This window comes from Anomalospiza imberbis, chromosome 6 (genome assembly GCF_031753505.1).
Source record: "Anomalospiza imberbis isolate Cuckoo-Finch-1a 21T00152 chromosome 6, ASM3175350v1, whole genome shotgun sequence".
Lineage (NCBI taxonomy): Eukaryota > Metazoa > Chordata > Aves > Passeriformes > Viduidae > Anomalospiza > Anomalospiza imberbis.
Genome location: NC_089686.1, coordinates 23,440,787 through 23,461,403, shown reverse-complemented (window position 1 = coordinate 23,461,403; position 20,617 = coordinate 23,440,787). Strand labels below are relative to the sequence as shown.

Sequence of the window (20,617 nt, the reverse complement as noted above, 5' to 3'; positions counted from 1 at the left end):
GACAGCTTGATCCTAGCAGTGTGTTCCGGCCTGTGTGGCTACCAGAGTCTGTGGAAGAGTGAGCTGGTGCCTGCATGTGTGGTGAGAGCAGAGGTAATGAAGCTCCTGATTTCCCAGCAGCTGATGCCTGCCTGAGTGATAGCTCTAAATTGGCTTCTCTCTGCAAAACATCCTCTCCCATCAGCCCCAGGAGAGATGGCATTGCCACAGGCTGTGCCTCCCCATGCTCTCTCCACAGCAGACTGTTTTTGGGGAGCAAAGAGGAAAAGATAAACTAGGTGAAGAGATGCACTGCTACATGATTTTTAAAGGGGATTTTTTTTGACAGAAATAAAAATTTGCCCTGTCTCAGATAGTTAGCTATTTCCTTACTGGATTACTGTGAAGGGGAAACAGTCACTATGCTATTAAGTGAGCCCAGGGACCCACTCTGCTTTTATTTCCCTGTGTCTCTTTTCTCACCATCCTCCAGATGAGAGATGGGAGTGAAATAAAGGCATTTCCACTCTACCAGCATGGTTGCAATCCCACCCCACTGATGGGTTCTGGTGAGAAGAGCAGATAGTGGCTTTGCCTCTGCAAGAGGCTTTGTTCTCCCAGGGAGTGAGGGTGCTGGGAGTGCAGCAGGAAGGATACCCCATATCCTGCTCTGATAGTTTCCACATCACCCACCTTAGGGCTGACCCCAAGGAGGGGCAGGTGGGCTGGGGGTGTGTGGGAGACCAGTGTTGTAGTGTATCCCATTGGCTGGGGACAGTGTCCCACAGGGGTTCTGAATCCCCCACAAAACACACCAGTTTTTTTCCCCTTCACCATCTTCTCACCTCATCCCTGTGGGAAGAGCAGTGAGATCCAGCATGGCCCCATCCCAGCATCCCCCATCAGTACTTCCCAGCTACTATTTGTAGCCAGTGAGGCTCTTTTGGCACACCACAGCACTTGCCGAGGGGTGAGCAGTGGCAGCAGAGCAGGCGACAGCTCAGATGTATTGATCGCTCAGATCTGTGCTGAGGTGCTGGTGCTCCTTTCCTCAGCAGCTTTCTTCCTGGCTGCATCCCAGAAGGAGGTAGGATTCAAAGGCCACCCCTGCCCTTGGCACAGGCTTCATCCACCCTGTCCTCAGCTGCTTCTGAAGAGAAAGGCCCGCAGGAAGTGCTCACCTTGATGCTGTGGAGGTTACAAAAGGAGTTCAAGCTGGAAGAAAACGTATTTTCCACTGCTGTGAAAAGAAACCAAATCCCAATACACCTCAGACAGTGCTGCTCTGAGCTCCTGGCTGAGCAAGGAGCATCTCCAAGGCAGGGGAGGGATGGAGGGGATGTTCAACCAGTCCAGGTAGTGGGCCTGGCTTGGTCCCCAAGTTCTTGTCCTCACAGCAAGGAGGCCATCTGGGACACCTGGTCATGGCACTTTGGCAACCCAAAGGCCACAGAGTGTGTGAAACAAGAGAGGGGTGTTTGTGCACAGATTTGGGGAAGGGAGCAGGGAATGGGCTTTCTGGTGACTGTCCATGTCTGTTGCTCGGTGTCACTGGCTTAGGATGAAGGCTGGTAGTACTGGTGGGGCAACTGAGCCAGGGCATGGGCATTTGGAGAGCAGTAGGAAGGAGGGTGATGGTAGCGGGTTGCTGAGGCCCGGGAGTTGAAAGATCTGTGCTGAGGTGCTTGTGCTGAGGGTGCCAGACAGTACCCGTGTTCACAGGGACAGGCACCTGCAGCCATCTGGTGGGGAACTTGGTTACAAACAGATGTCCCTGTCATGAATGAAGAAGAAGGAGTTGTTCTACTATGTCATGGAACTCTTTAGTACCACTTGTGGTTATTTTTTAGAAAGCTCTGGGATGCAGAGAAGGACAGCAGGTTGTGGTTACAGGACATCACCGTTTTACCAACCCTCCTCCACCCCCATCTCAGAGACCCCAAAGTCTACCTCATCAGCCACCAGAGATCTCACTTTGTCACTGCCCCTCTACACAAAGATTATCTTTGCACTTTCTGCCCTCCGCATCATCTCCCACAGCAGTGACCTGCCAGGCTTCCCTCCATTCCTTCTCCTTTCTGGGCTAGACATGTTGCCAGGCCAGAACTTGAAGCTATTCCTCCCTCCCCACAAATTTCTGAGTATCCCCTATGGGATCTGGACCATTACAGAGCTCTGCTGCTGAGCTGAGGGTCCTGGCTGGGAGAGGGACCCCTTCTCTGGGAGGACAGGAGGAAGGGGGTGAAGAGTCACTTCTGCCACACCCACTGGTAGTTTAATTTAATTTTTTTTTTTAAGCTCGATCAAATTTCTGGAGCTTGAACCTTCCCTGACTGCTGTGTCTTGTTGCCTTTTTGCTTCCTTCCCTTCTCCTTAGGCAGCTACAGCAGGCGCTGTGAGTCTGTAATAAGTTATTCAGCAGTGATCATGCTCTTCCTTGGATTTAAATTTCCACATGTTTCCCTTCAGGCTGTTTCCAACTAATTTCTGCATTTGCATAATGCCCCCCTTAGGGATGCTCTGGCACAGCCCCTTCTCCCCTGCTTTGACAAGTTCATCAGAGATTCAGGCTATTAGCGGAAAAGACTCTAATTCTGTTGGCCCTTTAGCCCGCTCCTTCCCCATGCATCTCCAATTAAAAAAAGACAAAGAAGCAGTTTGGGGTTCAGAAGGACGGAATGCCCACGGGAAGTGGGCTGAAGACTGCTGGACCCCCCCACCCTTGGAAGCCCCTGGAGGGAACCAGCTGGAAGAATTACAAATTCAGAAGCAAAAGCTGTATCTTATTGTAGATTCTGGTCTGGCAGCCCAAATAATTTCGTCTCAACCAGAATCAGCAGGGACCCCTCCACCCCTGCTGATTCTGGGGTACTTGAAGGGGAGGGATGAGGAGGGCTTTAGCTGGGACAGCACTGAGCTGGGGATGGTGGGGCTGGTCACCCCTGCGGCAGATGCACCCACAGACATCTCCTCTCCTGAAATAATACTCTTGCTTGGTTATTTGGAGGGATGGGCATCCAGGAAGGCTGAGCACATGCAGGAGAGGGAAATGAAAACCATCACATGGGTGCCAGGTGAGTCTGCCCCTTATTACTCTTCTCTAAGGCCACCTCATCTCTTCTGGACATGCCAGCCCTTCCCTGCAAATTCTGCCTCTCTGTCCACCATCAGAAGCCATCAGAAGCCATCTGCTTACTTCCTCCTGATGTTTGTATTTTTCTGCCCCTCTTCAAGCAGATTTTATGCTTCTACTACACACAGATGGTCCAGTCTGTCTCCCTAATTCTTGTCCAACTACACAGAGGAAAAAAAAAAAGCCTACACAATCATACTGCTCTCGGTGGTATTTCCCAATGTGATCTACACTGAAATACACCTCTCTCCAAGATACCCAGACACCAGCTAGATTATAACTTCCTTCAGGAACAGGATAAACACCTCCAGGTTTAAGTGAGTGCAGCACTCTTGTGAAGCTCGCCTCTTTGATAGCCAGCTCCACATTATTATAAACAGAGTCTTTTCTGCTGCTTTTTTTATTAGTTCTTCCATGTTAAAAAACATAATGGTAACTTTCAGACCAGCTTCTGTACATGTCTCTGATGCGCTTCTCTCTTTTATGGCTCAAGTACAATGGCAATCGCAGACATTAACATGCTTCTTTAGGATGAAATGTACATTTGCATGGCACCCAGCTGGAGGAACATGCTGCATCTCTTGCAAAGCTGGCTGCAGCCTGTCCAGAAACTCTGGGGAGGGGGTGAGGGATGCCCAGAGTCTGCCTGCAGTCTCCTACACATGGGGAAAAGAGGCAACAGGAGAGCCAGAGAAAGGAGGGATGGTTAAAGGTGGATGCTGGAGAGTGGGGGCTGAGGCAGGGCTTCTTTACGCCAGCCCTTTGGGGCAACCATTGCCTTTATACCCACTTCTCAAGCATTTAATGTATTGCTGAAAATATACAAATAAGCAAAAGTATGAGGGGGGCTGCTTGGTATTTCCTTGTTACCAGAGGCTTTTGGATGAATGGGGATACCTCTCTCCAAGGCACGGGAAGGAGTGTGTTGAGGTCACCCTGTGTCTCAGGCTCCTTCCACGTCTCTTCCTTCTCTGGATCTCGTCCCCTCACAAACAGCACTCCCACCCCAGATTCTGCAGGTTTTGACAGCCTTTTCTTTCTGTCCCTCTTCGTGTGCAGGGCCCTGACCTAGCACAAGGAGTGGAATCCTTCAAGACCAGCACCCCTCCCAGGACACTTCTTAGGTAGAGATCTCCATTACAAATCTTTTGAGTGCCCAGCACTCTGGGATGGCAACCTTATGAGGGCTCTGACTTGGGATCATCATGGCAGTCACTATTAGCACAGAGAAAAGCTTGCTGTCTCTACCAGCTTGCGCCAACAATGGGAGAGATGGTGTGCAACCACCAGCCTGTCTTCCTCCTATGTTTATGATTTGGGATAGACCAGCAACTGGGATGTTCTCCTGTGGATCGGGGGTCTGTCTGCAGAGGGATGCAGAGAGCATGCTTGTTGGTCTTGTCCATGCTCTGTCCTCCTACTTCACTGCAGCTGAGGGGTCAGGCCACCCCATGGCACTGAAGTGAGAATGTTGTCCCCATCACAGAAATCTGGAGACCCCACCAGGACTCTGGCCTCCCAGAAGCAGCAGCAGTCATTCCCTGGCACCACATTCCCTCTTCTCCCTGTGTGTACCCTTCATGGGCCAAGCCTGGGCAAGTGATGGATCTCCCAGCTGTGGGGCTGAGAAGGGAAGCTGTAGCCCCAGACTGGGGTTGTTGCACCAGCCCAGCAGCAGCGTGTGGCTTCTCTCCTGCACATCTTCTACCAGGCAAATGTGCTCCTCCTTTTCCCAGCAGCCAGGCTGGTGCTCAATTCCCTGTTGTTAGATGGTCACATGTCACAGTCTCAGGGAGAACAGGGGTCTACTGTTTGTCTGAAAGAGGAAGAAACCTGCACAGGACATCCATGCTGGGGCCCTGCTGTGCAAGCAGCCCTCACAGGCACTGGTGCTCTGTGCTCCGCAGGAAAGCTCAGTCCCAGAAGGGTCAGCGGCCAGGGATGGCAGTGACATGCAGGTGGCAGCTACACGTGGCCCCCTTTCGAGAGATAAGCAATCAGTGCTACCACCACCCCGATGTACACTCCCGTGCCAATGGTTATGGAGAGCGCGGCAAGGAAGAGAGCTCGGCGGGAAGCTGAACTGGCCAGATGAAAATCTCCTTTGGAGACAGCCTTGCTGGTCTGGAAGGAGAAGAAATGCTTGTTGCTCACAGCTGTACCAACCTGGCCTTTAACCAGCATGCAGTTGTTTCATGACTGAGTCAGTGCTTCTGGCCACTGCATCCCATGGGGGCTGGGAACAGACAGCAAGGTGTCTGTCAGTCTGGGAGGGCTCAGAACAGCAGTGCCACCTGCACACATTTCCCTGTGGATTTTGCCTCCAAGGGAAACATGGGCTTCAGCTACTTGTCTGAAAGCACCCATCTGGGCACACAGCCAGAGCTGTGAGTGGGTGGCTGGACTCTTTTAAGACCTCAGTGCATGGGGTGATGGCTGTGGTACTGACCAGATATCAGTGCATCCTGTACAGAGATGTAACGAGAACTGCCTAGGCTCAGGGAGCTGACTCTTGATGGCATGGGCTGTTGGTCCAGCTGTGCTGCCACCTGATTGCTGCATGGGGTTTTCAGCTGAAGCCTATTTGCTGTTGAAGGGCTGATGAAACCAGCAGTAGAGACAGATCCTCATCTCTCTGGAAAAGGATGGCAACTTCAAGCTTCTCTGAGTGTTCAGGGTATATTCCAATATCTCTTATTACCTACTACTTGAGTTCAAGTTGCCAGGTGGGCATCAGTGCACTCAATGTGCAAAGACACCAAACAAAGATATGGTCCTGGCCTCAGTGGGTGAACAAAGGGGGTAGTTATAGAAAATGGAGCTAGATATAAATTGCCCCACCTATATCACCACATGGAGAGTGCACTGTGCTATCTTGCACTACGTGGAAAAATGTGAAATCAACTGCTTCTTGGGGTCCTAATAAATTAATGCTTCCCCTGCCTCTCACCAATTCTGTGCCAGGAACTCATCTAATATACTTTTCCACCTCTGTTCCTATCCTCTTGATTTAACTTCTTAATGCCTCCCTTCATCTATTCTTGTTACAGCAGCATCTATGCAAATGTGGAGTAACTCCTCTGGCTCTGCATGAATTATTTTGGGTCAACAGTGATGTAAGTGAGCCCAGGCTCCAGGCCAAGCCCTCAGGAATGCAGCAGCTCCTCTGAGCTCCAATGTGCATCAGAAACAAGTGCAAGAGAGGAGCTGTAGTGTGATATGGAGACCAAGCTCCCCTTTGCATCCAGCCTCCAGAGCAGCCTGGCTCCTGTGGCATGAGCTGCCTCAGTTTGGGTCATGGTGTAGAACCTTCACATTACTGGAGAATGGGAGGACAGGTGGGAAAATGCCATTTTCCTGAACCTGGCTGGAGGGTGAGAAGCCGGGCAATGGGCTAAGAGGAGCCCCAGTTCCCTAAATAACAGCCAGAAAACCCAAAGGAAAAGCCTGACCTCCAGTAATCCACACCAGAACTGGAGGGGTTCCAACCCCCCAACAATTGTGGAGACATCCAGGAGCACCCTTTGTCTCAACCCTCAGAGTTATGGCCATGGCACAGAGATGAGCCTTATATTCAGAAAGGTGTTGGTCACCTCCATGGGCTGCTGAGGCTTTCAGGACCTCTGCTGTGGCACTTGACACATGCAGGCAAGCAAAGGGATTCCTTACCCCTTGGGAGAAGTAGAAGGCAGCAATCCCCAGGGGCCAGAAGCAACACAGCATGGAGAAAAGAGCCAAGCCCAAGTGGTCCCGGGGGGGAAGCATCAGGAAATGATCCTCGCTTTCGCTGTCGCTGGAGGAGTCGCTCTGCAAAACCAGATGGATTCAGCACATGCCCACCTCCCCGTGCCGCTCTGCAGGCTGCATCTCAGCGCCTCACCTCCCAGCTCCCACTCTCTCCTGGTCCCGTCACATGTTCTCATACAGTTCCCACTGGCAAATTTAAGGAGTAAATTTCAAAAATATTTTAGACTCTTTAGTATGGTTTGATGAGGAACAACATAGCTCAGCAAATTGGATTCTTGGTTCCCTGCCAGAGCAAATGCTGGGGGTCTGGGATTTCCCTGCATTAGAGAGAGTCTTAAACTGAAATATCTTCAGCTTTGGCAGAACTGACTGTTTGTCAGCTTAACCAAACTTAAACAGAGTGACTTATCCCCATTAGAGTCTAGGAGATCAATATCTTGCTAAACTAATTTAGGAAGTGAGGGAAAGCATTTGAATTGAAGCCTCCGTTGCAGGGGCAGCATGCCCTGTCCCCTTAGTGAGTCACTGCTCAGTGGCTGTGGTGAGCCCTCTTGCCTTTGGGCACTACTGGGCCAGCCTCAGACCACCCTGCAAGTGATGTGTCTTGGTGGGGAAAGGATGCAGAGGTGGGGACATCCCTGCTGCCATCTGAACAGGCTACATCACCAACACCAAAAGAAGCAGAGCTGTGCTGGGTCATCAGGCATCAGCTCCAGTGAGCTCTGGGACCCTCTCCCACCTCTCAAGATCCTGGATGATGTTTCCCAGCTGTGGCACAACTGTTCAAGCCATAGTGGGGCACAGCACAGCAACGAGGCTGCTTTGTCAGCTCTCATTCTTCCTCGTGCAGGATTCATCCTGTCTTTATATACATATAAAGCTTTCTCTCAGATGCTGCCATCACGCATGTGAATTTTGCTGTTATGCAGGAATTGCTGTTTCTCTTTAGCTCGAGTGCCACAGCAGTGGCAGGTTGCCCTTCTCAAAGCATTCCCATTTCCCAAGGGTCTCGCAGAGACCCAGCTCCCTTTTGCTCCCAGCAGCAGGCAGCCAGGCTTCTCTTAGGGAAGCTGACCTCCATTCTGAGGTCAGCAGTGAGGAAAAAGTAGCAGAAGTGCTAAGGAGGAAGAAGAAATACTGGGTGCACAGGGAGGCTGGAGATGGTAGGATTCGGGGGGGGGAGCTCTGGGTAAAGAAGGGAGAATAAATTATCAAGAATTTGAGCCAATGTCCAGAAAGAATGACCACAGTAGTTTAGTGCTGTCCTACCTGTCCAAGCTCACCTCATACTCCTGGAGCTCCTCTTCCTCCACCTCATAGGAAACAGTTTGGATACGGATGTCACTCTCTACCAGGCAGGACCCTTGTGCCTCTTGCCCTTCAGGAGCTTCAGATGAAGACTCTTTGCTTTCTGTAAAAGTGGTCTCACAGCTTTCCATCTTGCTGTCCTTAGCTTTGAGAGCAGTCTCATCCTTCACAAGGATGAAACTGGGGCCGTACAAAGCTTCAACAGCCAGCTGCAGGGAACTGGCATCCAGCAGCTGGTGAGTCCTGGCACCACCAGTGTTTTGGAATATGTAGGAATACAGTTTCCCTTGGCAGCGATGACTGGGGTAGTCCTGGCTGTGATGCTGGTGGTAAGAATAGCTGCTGCGAAGGTGGCCATTGGATTTGGCCAACAGCGGGTTTTGGAGCTCACGCACGCTTTCCATGCTGCCGGCAGCGGTGGTGGTGGGGAGATCCTGCAGGAGCAGAGGGGTGGGAGGGAGTAGGCTGTTATTTCAGCAAGGCAAGGGAGCAGAAAAGCACAGGCAATGTCAAGAGGCTAGTGGGAACAGAAAAAATTGGCAATACTGGAGAAAACAAGACCCCTCCCCACCTCTGAATGCTATCTCCCCAGGTGGTAGCAAGATAAGGATGCAACCCTGCAATAAGGTTATCTGATTCAGGCTGGATTAACATGAGGACTTGCTGTATCTATAATGCATCTTGGCCATGTGCAGCCTGACAGGAAAGGACCTACTGCGTCTTTTCTGCTGGTTCATAATGTGTGCTGTGACAAAGACTGACAGCACAGAAGTAGATAAGAGACTGACAATCATTCAAGGAGCCTTCCTGACTTCCCAAAGTAGAGGGGTTGCATGATGAATTATTTCCCACTGGACATTTCACATACACTTAACTGGCTTTGAGGTGCACATGAAGTTCTCTAGGACTCATCCAAGCCTGAACTGGGGCTGAGGCAAGTGCAGTGAGCCACCAAGGGAAGCCAGGGGGCTGCTGTGAGGACATGGAGGTGGTGTTTAGGCTGGGGTGGGAGTGTTGGATGCTCAGCCAGCTGTGAGGAGGAACTGAGAGATGTGGAGATTAAAGGGGAGACTCCACGGGGTTTGGTCCACTTAGAAATGATGACATTTTAAGTAAATGATCCATCACATCAAAGTGCTGTTTAAACCAGCTCCACCCCTGGGTACAGCAGCAGCCAGACAGCCTTGGCTCTGGGCCACCAGCTTCAGAAAATGCTGAGTCCAAAGGAGATCCTCAGTTACAAATGTCAACATGGGTTTCTTCCTCAGGGAAATTCACCTTCCTCTCCCTTCCTCCATTTCAGAGTGCTGAAGGCTTGTACTGCTCTCATTTTTTTTTCCCATGAAAATTTTTCAGATGAAATATTTCCACTCTTTTCCTTCAGAGGAGCATTTACTATTTTGGCTTCCCAACCCACCTTGGAACAAAGAAAAAGTACAGTGAAACATGAGCATTCTCAGGAGAGAGAAACAATTATTTTGCCCTCTTCACTACCTAAGCCCCAGGTTTTACAGTCTCTTTAGCATTTTCCCAGCTCCCAGACCATGACACCTTATTGCCTTGCAACCTCAAATGTTCTTGTTCTCCTTAGAGACCTGGGTCACTGACTCCTCTGCAGGATGCTGTGCAGCAGGGTCACACTTCCTCCTGCTGTAAGAATCCCTGAGGTTTTCTGATAGACAGCACATCATCTTGGCTTTAAATCTCAAGAGGGAAATATAAATAGAGAAACTGAAGACTTTAGAAACTGAAAAACTCAAGTGGTCCTGTTTCCTTGGCCAAACTCTACAACATCATGCAGATGGAGAGCCGTGCATGGTTTTAAATGGACCTGTCCATTGGCTTTGTTTGGGCAAAGCCATCACATTTTGGAAATCTGCTCAGGAAACGGAACTCTTCAAAAGCCCTCTTGTGCTGCTAAAACACTGTGCATTTTGGTGAATGCCCTTCACTTCTCCCTTCCTAAAACCATTCCCTGCCTTCCACAGTCTCCCACCTTACTTATAAAGCTGGTAGTGGCTTGTGCAGCAGATGGTCATTAAGTATTTTCAAAATATTTAAGGGAGTTGCATATTTATAGCAAAGACAGTTTTATTTTCTGCACAGACACAGAGAAGCTCAAAGCTACATCCCAACTTTCAGACAAGGAAACCACAATCCTCTTCTTTGCTTACCTTAACATGCAAATTAGATTTCTAATAAAATAACCTATTTTCTAACAAAACTGTAAGGAGATACCAGTCACCAAGTGTCATTTGAGAGCAGCAGCAAAAGCAGGAGCCCAGCACTAGCGAGAGAAAATTGACAGTTTTAGTTCAGCATCCATGCCTTATTTCAAGAAATGGTTCTGGCAGCAAACTAGGGTAGGAAGGAATGAGATCTTGCTGAGAACTTTTGAAGGCTGTCAGTTCCAAATGTGTTGAGAAACACCAGCAGACAGACCTTGGGCAGGCTGCTGGCCACTGGGCAGCAGGTGCTGCCTGTGTGGAAGTTACTGTGCTTTTCACTTTGGGTCCTCAGCAACAGGTTGGATAAGGAACAGAGCTGCACAGAAAAGCCATATATTCACAGCAGCAAGCACTGGGAAACAGAGAGTGGGAGGGGGAAAGAAGGGAAAGGAGCTGGGAGGAATTGGAAACCTAAAAGGCAGTTTGGGAGGTGCCAGGGAACGAGTGTGGGAAGACTGCATCTATGCAGCTGGACTGCTGCTGGACATTGACTCTGTTGAGTCTTATAGGATGCTAGAAGGGCTAGTGGGAGATGTCTCACTGACCTGGGCTGTGGGGAAGAGGCAGCGAGGGCTTGCAGGCAGCAAACATCCTAGGGTTAACATACCTTGGGAAAGTATCAGTGCGGGTATCAAAAGAAATCACAGGAAAAAACTCCTGAAGTATGAGGAAGTCTGTGAATGTGGGCTGGGCAGGGCTGAGGCTTCATCCCAGGGAAATGGGGTGAGCTCAAACCTTTCTGGTCCCTCAGATTGTCCTGGAGCTGTCCTTAGAGCAGAGCCAGGATCTTGGAGCTGCTGCACAAAGCATGGACAGGGCAGGGCTACAGCTAGAAGGATTTAGCCTGTGCTAGTCCTGTACCCTCTGAAATTAAAAAATATTTGCCTGTATTAAAGTCTCTTTTCCTTGCTGCCTTCCACTCTTGGAAGTTGGGGCTCATGCTCTCCCTGGGAGACTGCAGGGACAAGGGGAAAAGTACAAAAGAAAATCTCACAGTGCTTCTGATAAATAAGCAAAGGAGCCACCAACTGCATCCTTTGTGCCCAGTCCTGGCATTTGTCAGCAGTGGGGAGGGGACATAGGGCCAGTGTCACAACACACTTGCAACAGTGTGCTCAGCCCTGCTTGAAAGCAGCCAGGCTGAAACCTTCCTCTCCAGTAATGGTGAAGATGTGAGAGAGTTCCAGTACCAGAGGAGTTAGAGATGCTTCCCACTCCTCAGTCACCAAGATTGGCACATCACATAGAGGCCGTGTACCGAATGATCTGGGTTTGCTGGTGTAGACAAGGGCCACCAAGCCTCTAGAGATGACATTAGAGAGGAAATGGCAGAGAGGGTCAGGACCAGCCCTGCATGCACATGTGCAGGGAAGGGGAGAGTCAGACCAGCCCTGCAGTTGTTCCCAAACCCCATTTGGGTTATCTGAATCCTACAGGGAATTTAGCCACACAGGGACTTAAAAAGGGAAGCCTAGTAATAAAATAAGCCTGATGATAAAGAAAGCCTGTTAATAACCAAGCTTGGGGAAAGAGGAATGTAGTCAGAAAATGAAAGCAAGAAAGCAGTAAAAGACAAAATTATCAAAGAGTGGCCATTCTCTGTCTTTATTATCAGCAAGATTGGACAGTGTGCATATCCATCACCCCCATGGTGCTAGTCTGGGCAGTACTGGCAGCAGGTAACAGTGGTGAGATGCTGCTAGGTGCATGGCAGGACACATGTCTGTGCACACACAGAGACGTGCTGCAGGGTGCACAGGGAGGAGGCACATGTACAAGCATACACACACAAAATGGGCACACCTGGGAGGAGGCAGACTGCGGTGTCCTAGTTGAGCTGAACCATTGCTGCAGCTCTACTGCTGCCTGACAGCTGCTGGCTCCCTACCGAACTGCCTCCCCCTGTGCACGGCTGCTCCTGTAACCAGCTGGCTGAGCGGGCCCCCACAATCCCCAGCCTGGCTGCAGCAGTCCCCAGCAGAGTGGGAAATGCACAGCTGTGTTGTGTACTCTCAGCCTCTTAAGGCGAGTACTGGGTAAAATGAGCCAAAATAAGGCATGAAAACAAAGAGGTAGCAAATTTAGCTTTGTATTTCACAGATCTCACCTCCACACCACATCCCCTGAGGCAGTTCTCAGAGGGACCCTTGGCACAGATGCCAGCTATGATAAGCCAGCTAATGATGAATTAAGTAGCTGTTCCAGGAATCAATCATCATTTAATTGCCCTGTCAAGCAAACACTCTGCCTTGCTTCCCGGGCTCATTAGCAGGTTGTGGCTGTGGTGCATGTCCCCAGACTCCAGAGTGAGAAGGTTAGCCCACCCTGGCTGAAGGCTTTCCCCTTCAGGACAGCACCAGGGGAGGTCAGTGCCCTCAGGTACTGGTGTCCTATTGCACTGCCATCCCCTGGCTGGTCTGAGGGCAGGGGACAGTGTGAATGCTTGTTCCCGATCCAGCTGATGTTAAGCAGCACCATGGCCAGTTACAGCTGCCATAGCACCAGGACAGATGCAGACCCACTCCTGATGGAAGAGGAAAGCATAGGAGATTTGTTGAGCACTTGTCCCTGAGCCCAGACCTTCCTAGAAGCTCTCAGGATGTGCTTTGGACCTTCTAAACAGAGGCCCAGGTCCAGTCAGGACACAGTACCTCTGCCTCAGGGCGTCCAAGCTTGTGATTCTGACAAAGAGAAAACCATCTCACAAAAGCTGCTGAGAAGCAAAGGCACAGCACTGCCTGAGCAGCTGTCATTTCGGAAAGGGGGGGTGAAGGAAGGGCTGTGAGAGCTCATGGACCAAGCCCTCTCTCAGCCATAGGAGCCCGTGCAGCAGCATGGATCCCTGGCATGTCTCAGCCCTGCCGGGGTGAACCACAGCTCAAGGGGAGAAGGAAGTGCTTTCATCAGCCCCACAGACATGACTGCAGAAAGCAGTTTGACTCCAGCCAACACTGAAGCACTCCCATGGATGCTCATCCGACACCACTGCTTCTGGCTTGGGCACAGCACAAGCATGTTGATTGAGGGGCTGTTCATCCCCAGGGTGTAATAAAGCCTTCACCAGTCCTGGGAAAGGTTGCTGTGGCACGAGCATCAGGTGAGGTGGCCTGGGGGCTGGAAAGGTCAGAGGGGTGATGTGGGGGAGGCAGATCTCAGTGTGGGGCAGGAGGGAAGGGTGGTGAGACATGATGGCCCCAATGGGGCTGGTAGAGATGGTACCCAGAAAAACAAAAGAGCGCAGTAGGGACAGCAGTGGGAAGGCAAATGGTGGGCAAGAAGCATGGGGCAGGGGAAACAAAGTGACATCTGAGTCAGACAGAGCTGGACCCTGGCCACCAACAAAGAGAAGAAAAGGACTATGAAGCTGCTGGAGGGGAAAGAATTGGTGAGTACCAGGAGGGAAGGAAGAAGGTGACACAAAGTCCGGACTTGGATTAGAAGCAGGATAGCCTAAGCATTTGTGATGTAGAGAATCTGATTCACACCTTTGATGAAGCTGGTTTGACAGAGCTGGAAAGGAGTTAATAAAATGTTTGTTCTGATCTCCTGACAGGTGGAAAGCCAGTACCAAAGGGCTGCTGGCTCCAACAGAGACTAAATTGCTCTGAGAAATGGGATGTGATGGGCCGCTTTTCAAGGATCACAAGTCAAGATGGGCAATTTCCAGGTGGAAATCGGGTCTTTATTGTCTCTGATAAAAATGTTTCTCTGCAGCAGTGTTCTGACACAGCTATGCTCAGAACTAGGGTGTTGCTCCTAATGGTAGGGAGCAGCAAATCCATCCCTGGGGCTGGCAGGTAAGAGCCAGGCTGGTTTTGGAGAAGCCATTCCAGGGGCTCTCCAGGGCTGGGCTCCCACCCCTCCCGGTCCCCAGCTCCGGTGCCAGCTATCTGGATACACTGACCGTGCCCACATGAACAGGGGAGCAGTGGAAACTCCATCGCCTCCAAGTAGGTATCCCCATAACTCTCAGCTTCACACCGGGAGTGCCTGCACACAGGCTGTGCGGCGCCTGCAGAGTGGTCGTGGCTGCCGTGTCCCCCGCCTCGGCCGCGTCCGGCGCTCGCCAGGCGGCCACCAGGTGTCCCCGGCGCGCCGCGCAGCGCCCACCGCACCGCCCGCACAGCCCCGCACAGCCGCGCACCCCCGCACAGCCCCGCACCCTCCGCACAGCCCGAACAGTCCCGCACAGTCCCGCATCCCCCGCACAGCTCCGCACAGCCCCGCACCATCCGCACCGCCCGCATCATCCGCACCGCCCGCATAGCTCCGCACAGCTCCGCGCCGCCCGCACAGCCCCGCACAGCCCGCACAGCCCGCACAGCTCCGCGCCGCCCGCACAGCCCTCCACCGCCCGCACAGCCCCGCACAGCTCCGCACAGCTCCGCGCCGCCCGCACAGCCCCGCACAGCCCGCACAGCCCCGCACAGCCCCGCACAGCCCCGCACAGCCCGCACCGCCCCGGCCGCGGGGCCCAGCCGCTCCCGACCCTCAGCGTCGCGGGGCCGGGACGGCGCCTGCGGGCAAAGCCTGGGTCCGGTGCCTGTATGACCAAATCGCTGGGCACGCTGCGGCGCCCCAACGCCTCATGGTTGGCGTTGGCTCGTCTAGTGTGAGCACGGCACCGGCCCGGGGTCTGAGCTCACCAAGCTTGCCGGGATGCACCTCGCCGTGCCCCTCAGGCGCGAGAGGTACGGGAAGGGCTCATCGAAGCATGGATGGTGATGGAAATAAAGCACATGGTGGTGTGGGTGGCTAGGTGTATAATTAGCAGGCTTGGACTCTCTCGGCATGCCCTTCTTTAAGCTGGAGACGCAAACAAGTAAATAAGGTGGCTGTCGGAAATTTCTGCAGGTTGTCCTGTGTACATGGGACCAGGGAGGAGAGCGGGCAGTGTCAGGGGGCTGCTCCTGCGGCTGGCCCGGAGCTGGAGGGCAGCAGAGTGGCCATGGGGTGCCCAGCTGAGGCAGAGCAGAGTGGGTGACCTGACTGGGCCAGGGAAGTGGACCAGGATAGGATCAGGGATGGGCAAGTTCTGAAGGTTCCAGCAGCCACAATGGGACAGTCCTCTCAGCCTCAGAGCACTCCTGATGGATTTGCACCCAAACAAACAGTAGCCCTGCAGCACCTTCAACAAGAAGCCCCTGTAAGGGGCTGTAAAGTGGCACACGACACCAAACAAAACTGATGGACTGCACTCACCAGAGGCTTCTTCACTTTCCTGTATGGGCACCCAGCAGGGTTGCTGGGAGGTACTGGAGGTCAGGGCAATGACTCCCAGATGTGGTCGCTACTGGGACTGTCAGCATCTCCAGCCCTTTGAGGCATTAGCCAGTGAGACAGTTTTGGAAGCTGTTGGGCTCTCACTTCTCATCTGAGCCAAAAAATAAAAGTTGAGGGTCAGAGGAGTCTAATTCCCCTGCTTGCTACAGCATCTAAGTCACTGTCCTGGAGAAACATGAGCTCAGACTGGGTCTGGGCTTCAACCTTCTCTTCCTCAGCTTAGGACCACCCTAAGGAATTACACTAAGACTGCTCTCTGAAGAGAGGGGCGTTGGCATTCTGCTCTCAATGTAAAAACCTACTTAGAAAAATCCATGTACGCAGAGCCACTAAGAGCCAAACTCACTGACACCTGGGCTCCAATGCTTCCAGCACAAAGGCAGCCCAACCCCTCGCCCGAGATCAGGCTCCTTGCTCAGAGTGCCCAAAGGGACAAGTATCCCGCTGGACTGCTCACAGAGGTCCTTCAAGATGTGTTTACTATCAAGACATTCTCTCTGCTGCTGGAAGATGCACAGAAGCTCTTGCTGGCAGATTGTAATTTTGCTCATGGCTGATTTTCCTCTGCTAATGACTACAGTCCTCAATTTCACATCAGGTTTTCTCCATCAGTATTTATACCCAGTATTGAACTGAACACAATGGTTATCCTAAATGGTTCCACGCTCTTCTCTGTTGCAGGTAGCCGCCACACTTCTTCCAGTAGGCAGTTTTACCCATACCCTTTTCTCCAGTCCCATCATCTCTGCTTCAAGGCTCTTCTGCTCATGAGGTCCCACAGGCCATTCATGGCTGTTTTTACTATGGGACCCTGCACCCCATCCTCCCCAGAGACCACTCTGAGAGCATCAATACCCCGTGCCGGAGCAGACCTGTGCCTCATGCTCCCCTCCAGGACCAGCCATGTTCCCCTTTGCCCTGCAGCCCAGCCTGGGACCACGTGCAGGTCTGCATCCCAGGGATGATCTTCCTTCAACATCTTGCACAGAAGGGGTCAGGCAGATGGGACCTGGCTTTCTTCCAGGTGAGAGATTTGCACCATCTGAGACCAAAATTGGGACAGGGACATAGCACTCGAGGTAGCAGCAGTTGTTGGGGGCACAGAAAGATGTCCTCCCCTTCACAGCTGTGGTTTGCTGATAGAGTGGCTTAGCCACAGCACCTAACTCCATCCTCACATCTCCCTGAAAATCCCCCTCTTATCAACTGAAGCTGGCAATGTAAAGAGTCTGTTAAGGACTGCTCATTTGTCTATGTTTAGAACATATCCGTACTCAAATGATTCATTGGCACCCTGAAGGCTAGCGAATGCAGCACCCTCCTTTCCCTACTGCCCTGTTTATTTTATCCATGTCTCCCTGCCTTCAGCTCGGCTATTTCCACCTTGCTTACTGATGCTCCTGGGGATTCACAAGACTCCTCTGTAGTTCAGATGTTTAATTCATCTGCCAATGATCTGCCCTCTCTTTAAAAATGAACTTAAGTTGTGGAGATGACACCTTTCTATCTTACTTTTCCAAACCCTAAGTTTCCAATTATCAGCAGTAAGATGACTTCCTGGTCCAGCAAATAAGTGGATTGCTGTCTCCCCATCTGGCAAGCATCTGCAGGCCCAGACAAACTTCAAGGTGTTAAAATTATTACTAGGGTCAAAAAGTGCAATCCAAACCAGATGCTGACAGTCACTTCCATATTCCAGAATTCCATATTGCCAAAAAATACTCAAGTGGAGATGTGCCCTCTGAGTTTGAGGAGGGGCAGTTCACACTGGTTTATTCTATTGTCAGGAATATAATGAGAGGAAAGACAGCAGCTGCCCCCAGCCATCCCACAACCCTTGTCTACCACAGTATCAGACTCCAGGATGATGCAGAGGATAGTGCTAAATTTTCTTCCATATAGTATGGAAACACATGGCATTGAATCTCTGATATGCCTTAGGCCAATTTTTCACACCAGCTGTTGAGCTTCCAGACACACAGCTTGGGGACAAAGGAAGCTGGTTTAAGTGATGCACCCAAGAAACACTGGGGATCATTGGAGCCTTCCCTTCCAGGCTGAGCAAAGTGTTTGATTTGCTGCATTTTTCACTTGACAGAGAAACTGCCACAGAAAGACAATTTGGAGGAAACCTGTAACAATTTTTTTTTTCCTTTCTAATGCTGTGCCTTGGTCCTTCACTCAGAAAAGCCAATCATTTGCCCATCTCCAACTCTACAAATAGAGAAATTCTGTCTGAAGATGTTGCCTGAAATTACCACCCTGAAAGCAGCAATGCAGTTGCAGCTCCTGCAAGTGGTACCTGCCAGTCACAGGCTCAGGTCCAGAACTTTAGAAACTAGGCAGAAAAAGGGGAGCAGAAAGGGCAGAGCTTTGGACTACCTAGTGAAGTCAAAGATGGTCCTGGGAAGATGTGAGTATGTCCCAACACAGCAGAGGGGCTGTGAGGGGGGCAGAAAAAACAAAATGGCCTGAAGTGCCCATGCCCATGCCAGGGACCCACAGACTGCTCTGCCATAAGCTCCTGGGCCCGACAGGATTGACCCTTTTGGGGCTTCCTTCTGGGAGCTTGTAGGTGGTAGAGGGAGATTTTAAGAGCAAATTTTTTTCTGAGTACTTGGTCACTTCTCTGCAAGTGGTGGTGATGTCTGCAGGCTGGGCTGAGGGCAGGAAGGAGTTGGGTACCATGCTAAAGCAGGGATCTGCTCTACAAATTCACTGTGCTAAGCCGCAGCAAATTACTCATTCTTTAATAATGGTGTTTATTATCTGCCTCTGACGGTGGCTCAGGGAGACAAAGTAAAGTGGATTCAGCTCCCCAAAGCTTTAGCTCTGCCAGCTGTTTTTATGACACGAGAAACTTTTCCCAGAGAAATGCAGTCACTGCATTTTGGCTTGGGTAATTTCTTCTCATGACAATTTACAAAGTAACCAGCAACTATCCCTCAGAGACCAAAGCTATTTTTTCCCTTGCACATGGCAGGCAGGCTCAGACCCCACTTCTCTGGTTTCCCCAGGTATTTATATAGCGCTACCTTCCTCCTGGGAAAAAGGTTTTTACTGGAGGCAGATCCAAGCTAAATGAAATGGGAATTTATCTTTTTTAGAAGCAAAGGAAGCAGTCCAGTAAAATGGATTTGGGAGAGCAGCATGGCTTTTGTGAAACCCGCAGCAGCTTTGGAGAAGGAATTCTAAACAGGCACTGGGTAGAGAAGGAAAGTGTTTCCCATTGAAACTCCTGAACGAGTGGCTTTTTCCCCCAGACACAAAATGGGAGGTCATCCTCAGGGCTACGGGGAGATGGTGCTGCTCAGGGAAGTCGTGTCGTTGGCACAAGTCACGGCACCCTCAACAGCTGTATGTACCGAGGTCCCCGGACTGCTCCCCTGCCCAGCTGCATCCCGCGGATGGCCGGCAGTGGCGTGGCTCCCGCCGGCTGCTGAGGCTTCTCAGAAGAAGAAAACCACCCCCAAACTTCAGCCGGCGGCTGAGTGCCACCCGGGGAGGGAGTCCTGAAGGCAGGCTGGGTCCAAGGTGTCATTGCAATTGCTCCGACATATCTGGCCTCCAAAACTTTGGTTGAAATCCTTACATTTTGGCCACGCCAGAGCCTCTGACGAGATAATTTGTCCTGGTTTCTCCAGGTTGTAGCCTTTCATTTTTACATTCCCCAACGTATTTTCTGACCCCTCTGGCGCCAACTCGAGCTCGGCGCGAGGCTGCCTTTCCCTGGGGACGTGCTGCCATCCCACTGGAGCAGCCTGGGGACGCTGGGGACGAGCTCCCGGACCCCCCGGGAATGCCGACCCGCCCGGGTGCCAGCGGGGGTGCCCCCACCCGAGAGCCGTACGCGGGTCCTTACCTGCGTGTCGGGGAAGGGCTCACCCGCCAAGTTGGAGCACCGGCGGCAGGAGTGGAGAGGCGGCGGCTGGCATGACGGCGGCCGGCAGCGGCTCGGCGGCCCCGCCGCGGCCTGTGGCCGGGTGGGCGCCCGGCGGCCCTGCGGCGGGCCCGGCCGCGGCCGCGGGGAGCGGCGGGAGCGGCGGAGCCCCGGCCGGTGCCGGCGTGCGGCAGCGCAGAGACACGGCGCGGTGCCGGCGGGGAGCGGCGCAGCGCTCCGGCTGCGGCCGGAGCGCGCTTCACCTCCGCGGCCGCAGAGCCGCGCTCGCCCGCTGGTGCGATCAGCGGCTCGAGGGCTGGCTGAGGGGAGCCGCGCCGCTGCTCCCGACGTGACTGCTTCTCCTGCTGCTTCCGATAACACGGCACAAACTCTCTCCTTTCTCTTCGGATCGCTGCATTTCCCAGGGCACAGCCCTTCCCACTCCTCCAGCAGGAGAAAGACCCAGTGCCAGTGAGCAGAGTTTAAAGGAAAAGGGTAAAAGAGATTTTTCGCTGCCCGAGCCGGTGCTGAGGGGGCAGGCAGCCCGGCCTGGGGGCTGCACCCCAGGGACAGCCAGCTCGTTTGCTGGCTCAGTCAAGTATTTTTCTGCCCTGCTCCGTTAAGAATCAGGGTGGCAGGCTGATTTGCCCCACACACATCTGGGCATCACTCCAATTAGTGGAGGTAACCCGGGTTTGCACCAGCACGGCAAGAGTCAAGACCACAGCCCCAACAGCCCATTCTTCTTGAGCCCGTTTCCCCCCCACCCCCTCAAATGTCCCGTGGAGCTCGTAATGCTTCCTCACGTTTCGGCAGCTCCCTGAACCCTGTACCGATGCCCTGCAGTTCCTAAACTCCCTAGATGTTCTCCTAATAGTTTTCCCCACCTCAGGACCACCCAGCACCGAGAGGACTGTTGGCAGATACACCCGCGGCTGGAGCCCGGTCTAGCCACAGCGACCTGCTTGAGCGGCAGAGAGCCGCCTGCCTTCGGCCATCCTCGGTGCTGCTTTGCCAGGAGCAGTCCGTGACAGCTGACCAGGTGCGACCCACGGCCGC

The 20,617-nt window shown here is 52.3% G+C and overlaps 1 protein-coding gene across 1 annotated transcript; it reads right to left on the bottom strand.

The window, feature by feature from the left end:
* Positions 1–3,494: 3,494 nt before the first annotated feature.
* On the bottom strand, positions 3,495–19,705 carry SYNDIG1L (synapse differentiation inducing 1 like). Its single transcript, XM_068192832.1, has 4 exons — positions 19,541–19,705; positions 8,143–8,601; positions 6,782–6,919; positions 3,495–5,236 (listed from the first exon to the last, which is right to left on the bottom strand). The coding sequence occupies exons 2-4, from the start codon at positions 8,569–8,571 to the stop codon at positions 5,078–5,080; spliced, it is 726 nt and encodes a 241-aa protein (XP_068048933.1). The 5' UTR covers positions 8,572–8,601; positions 19,541–19,705; the 3' UTR covers positions 3,495–5,077.
* Positions 19,706–20,617: the final 912 nt, after the last annotated feature.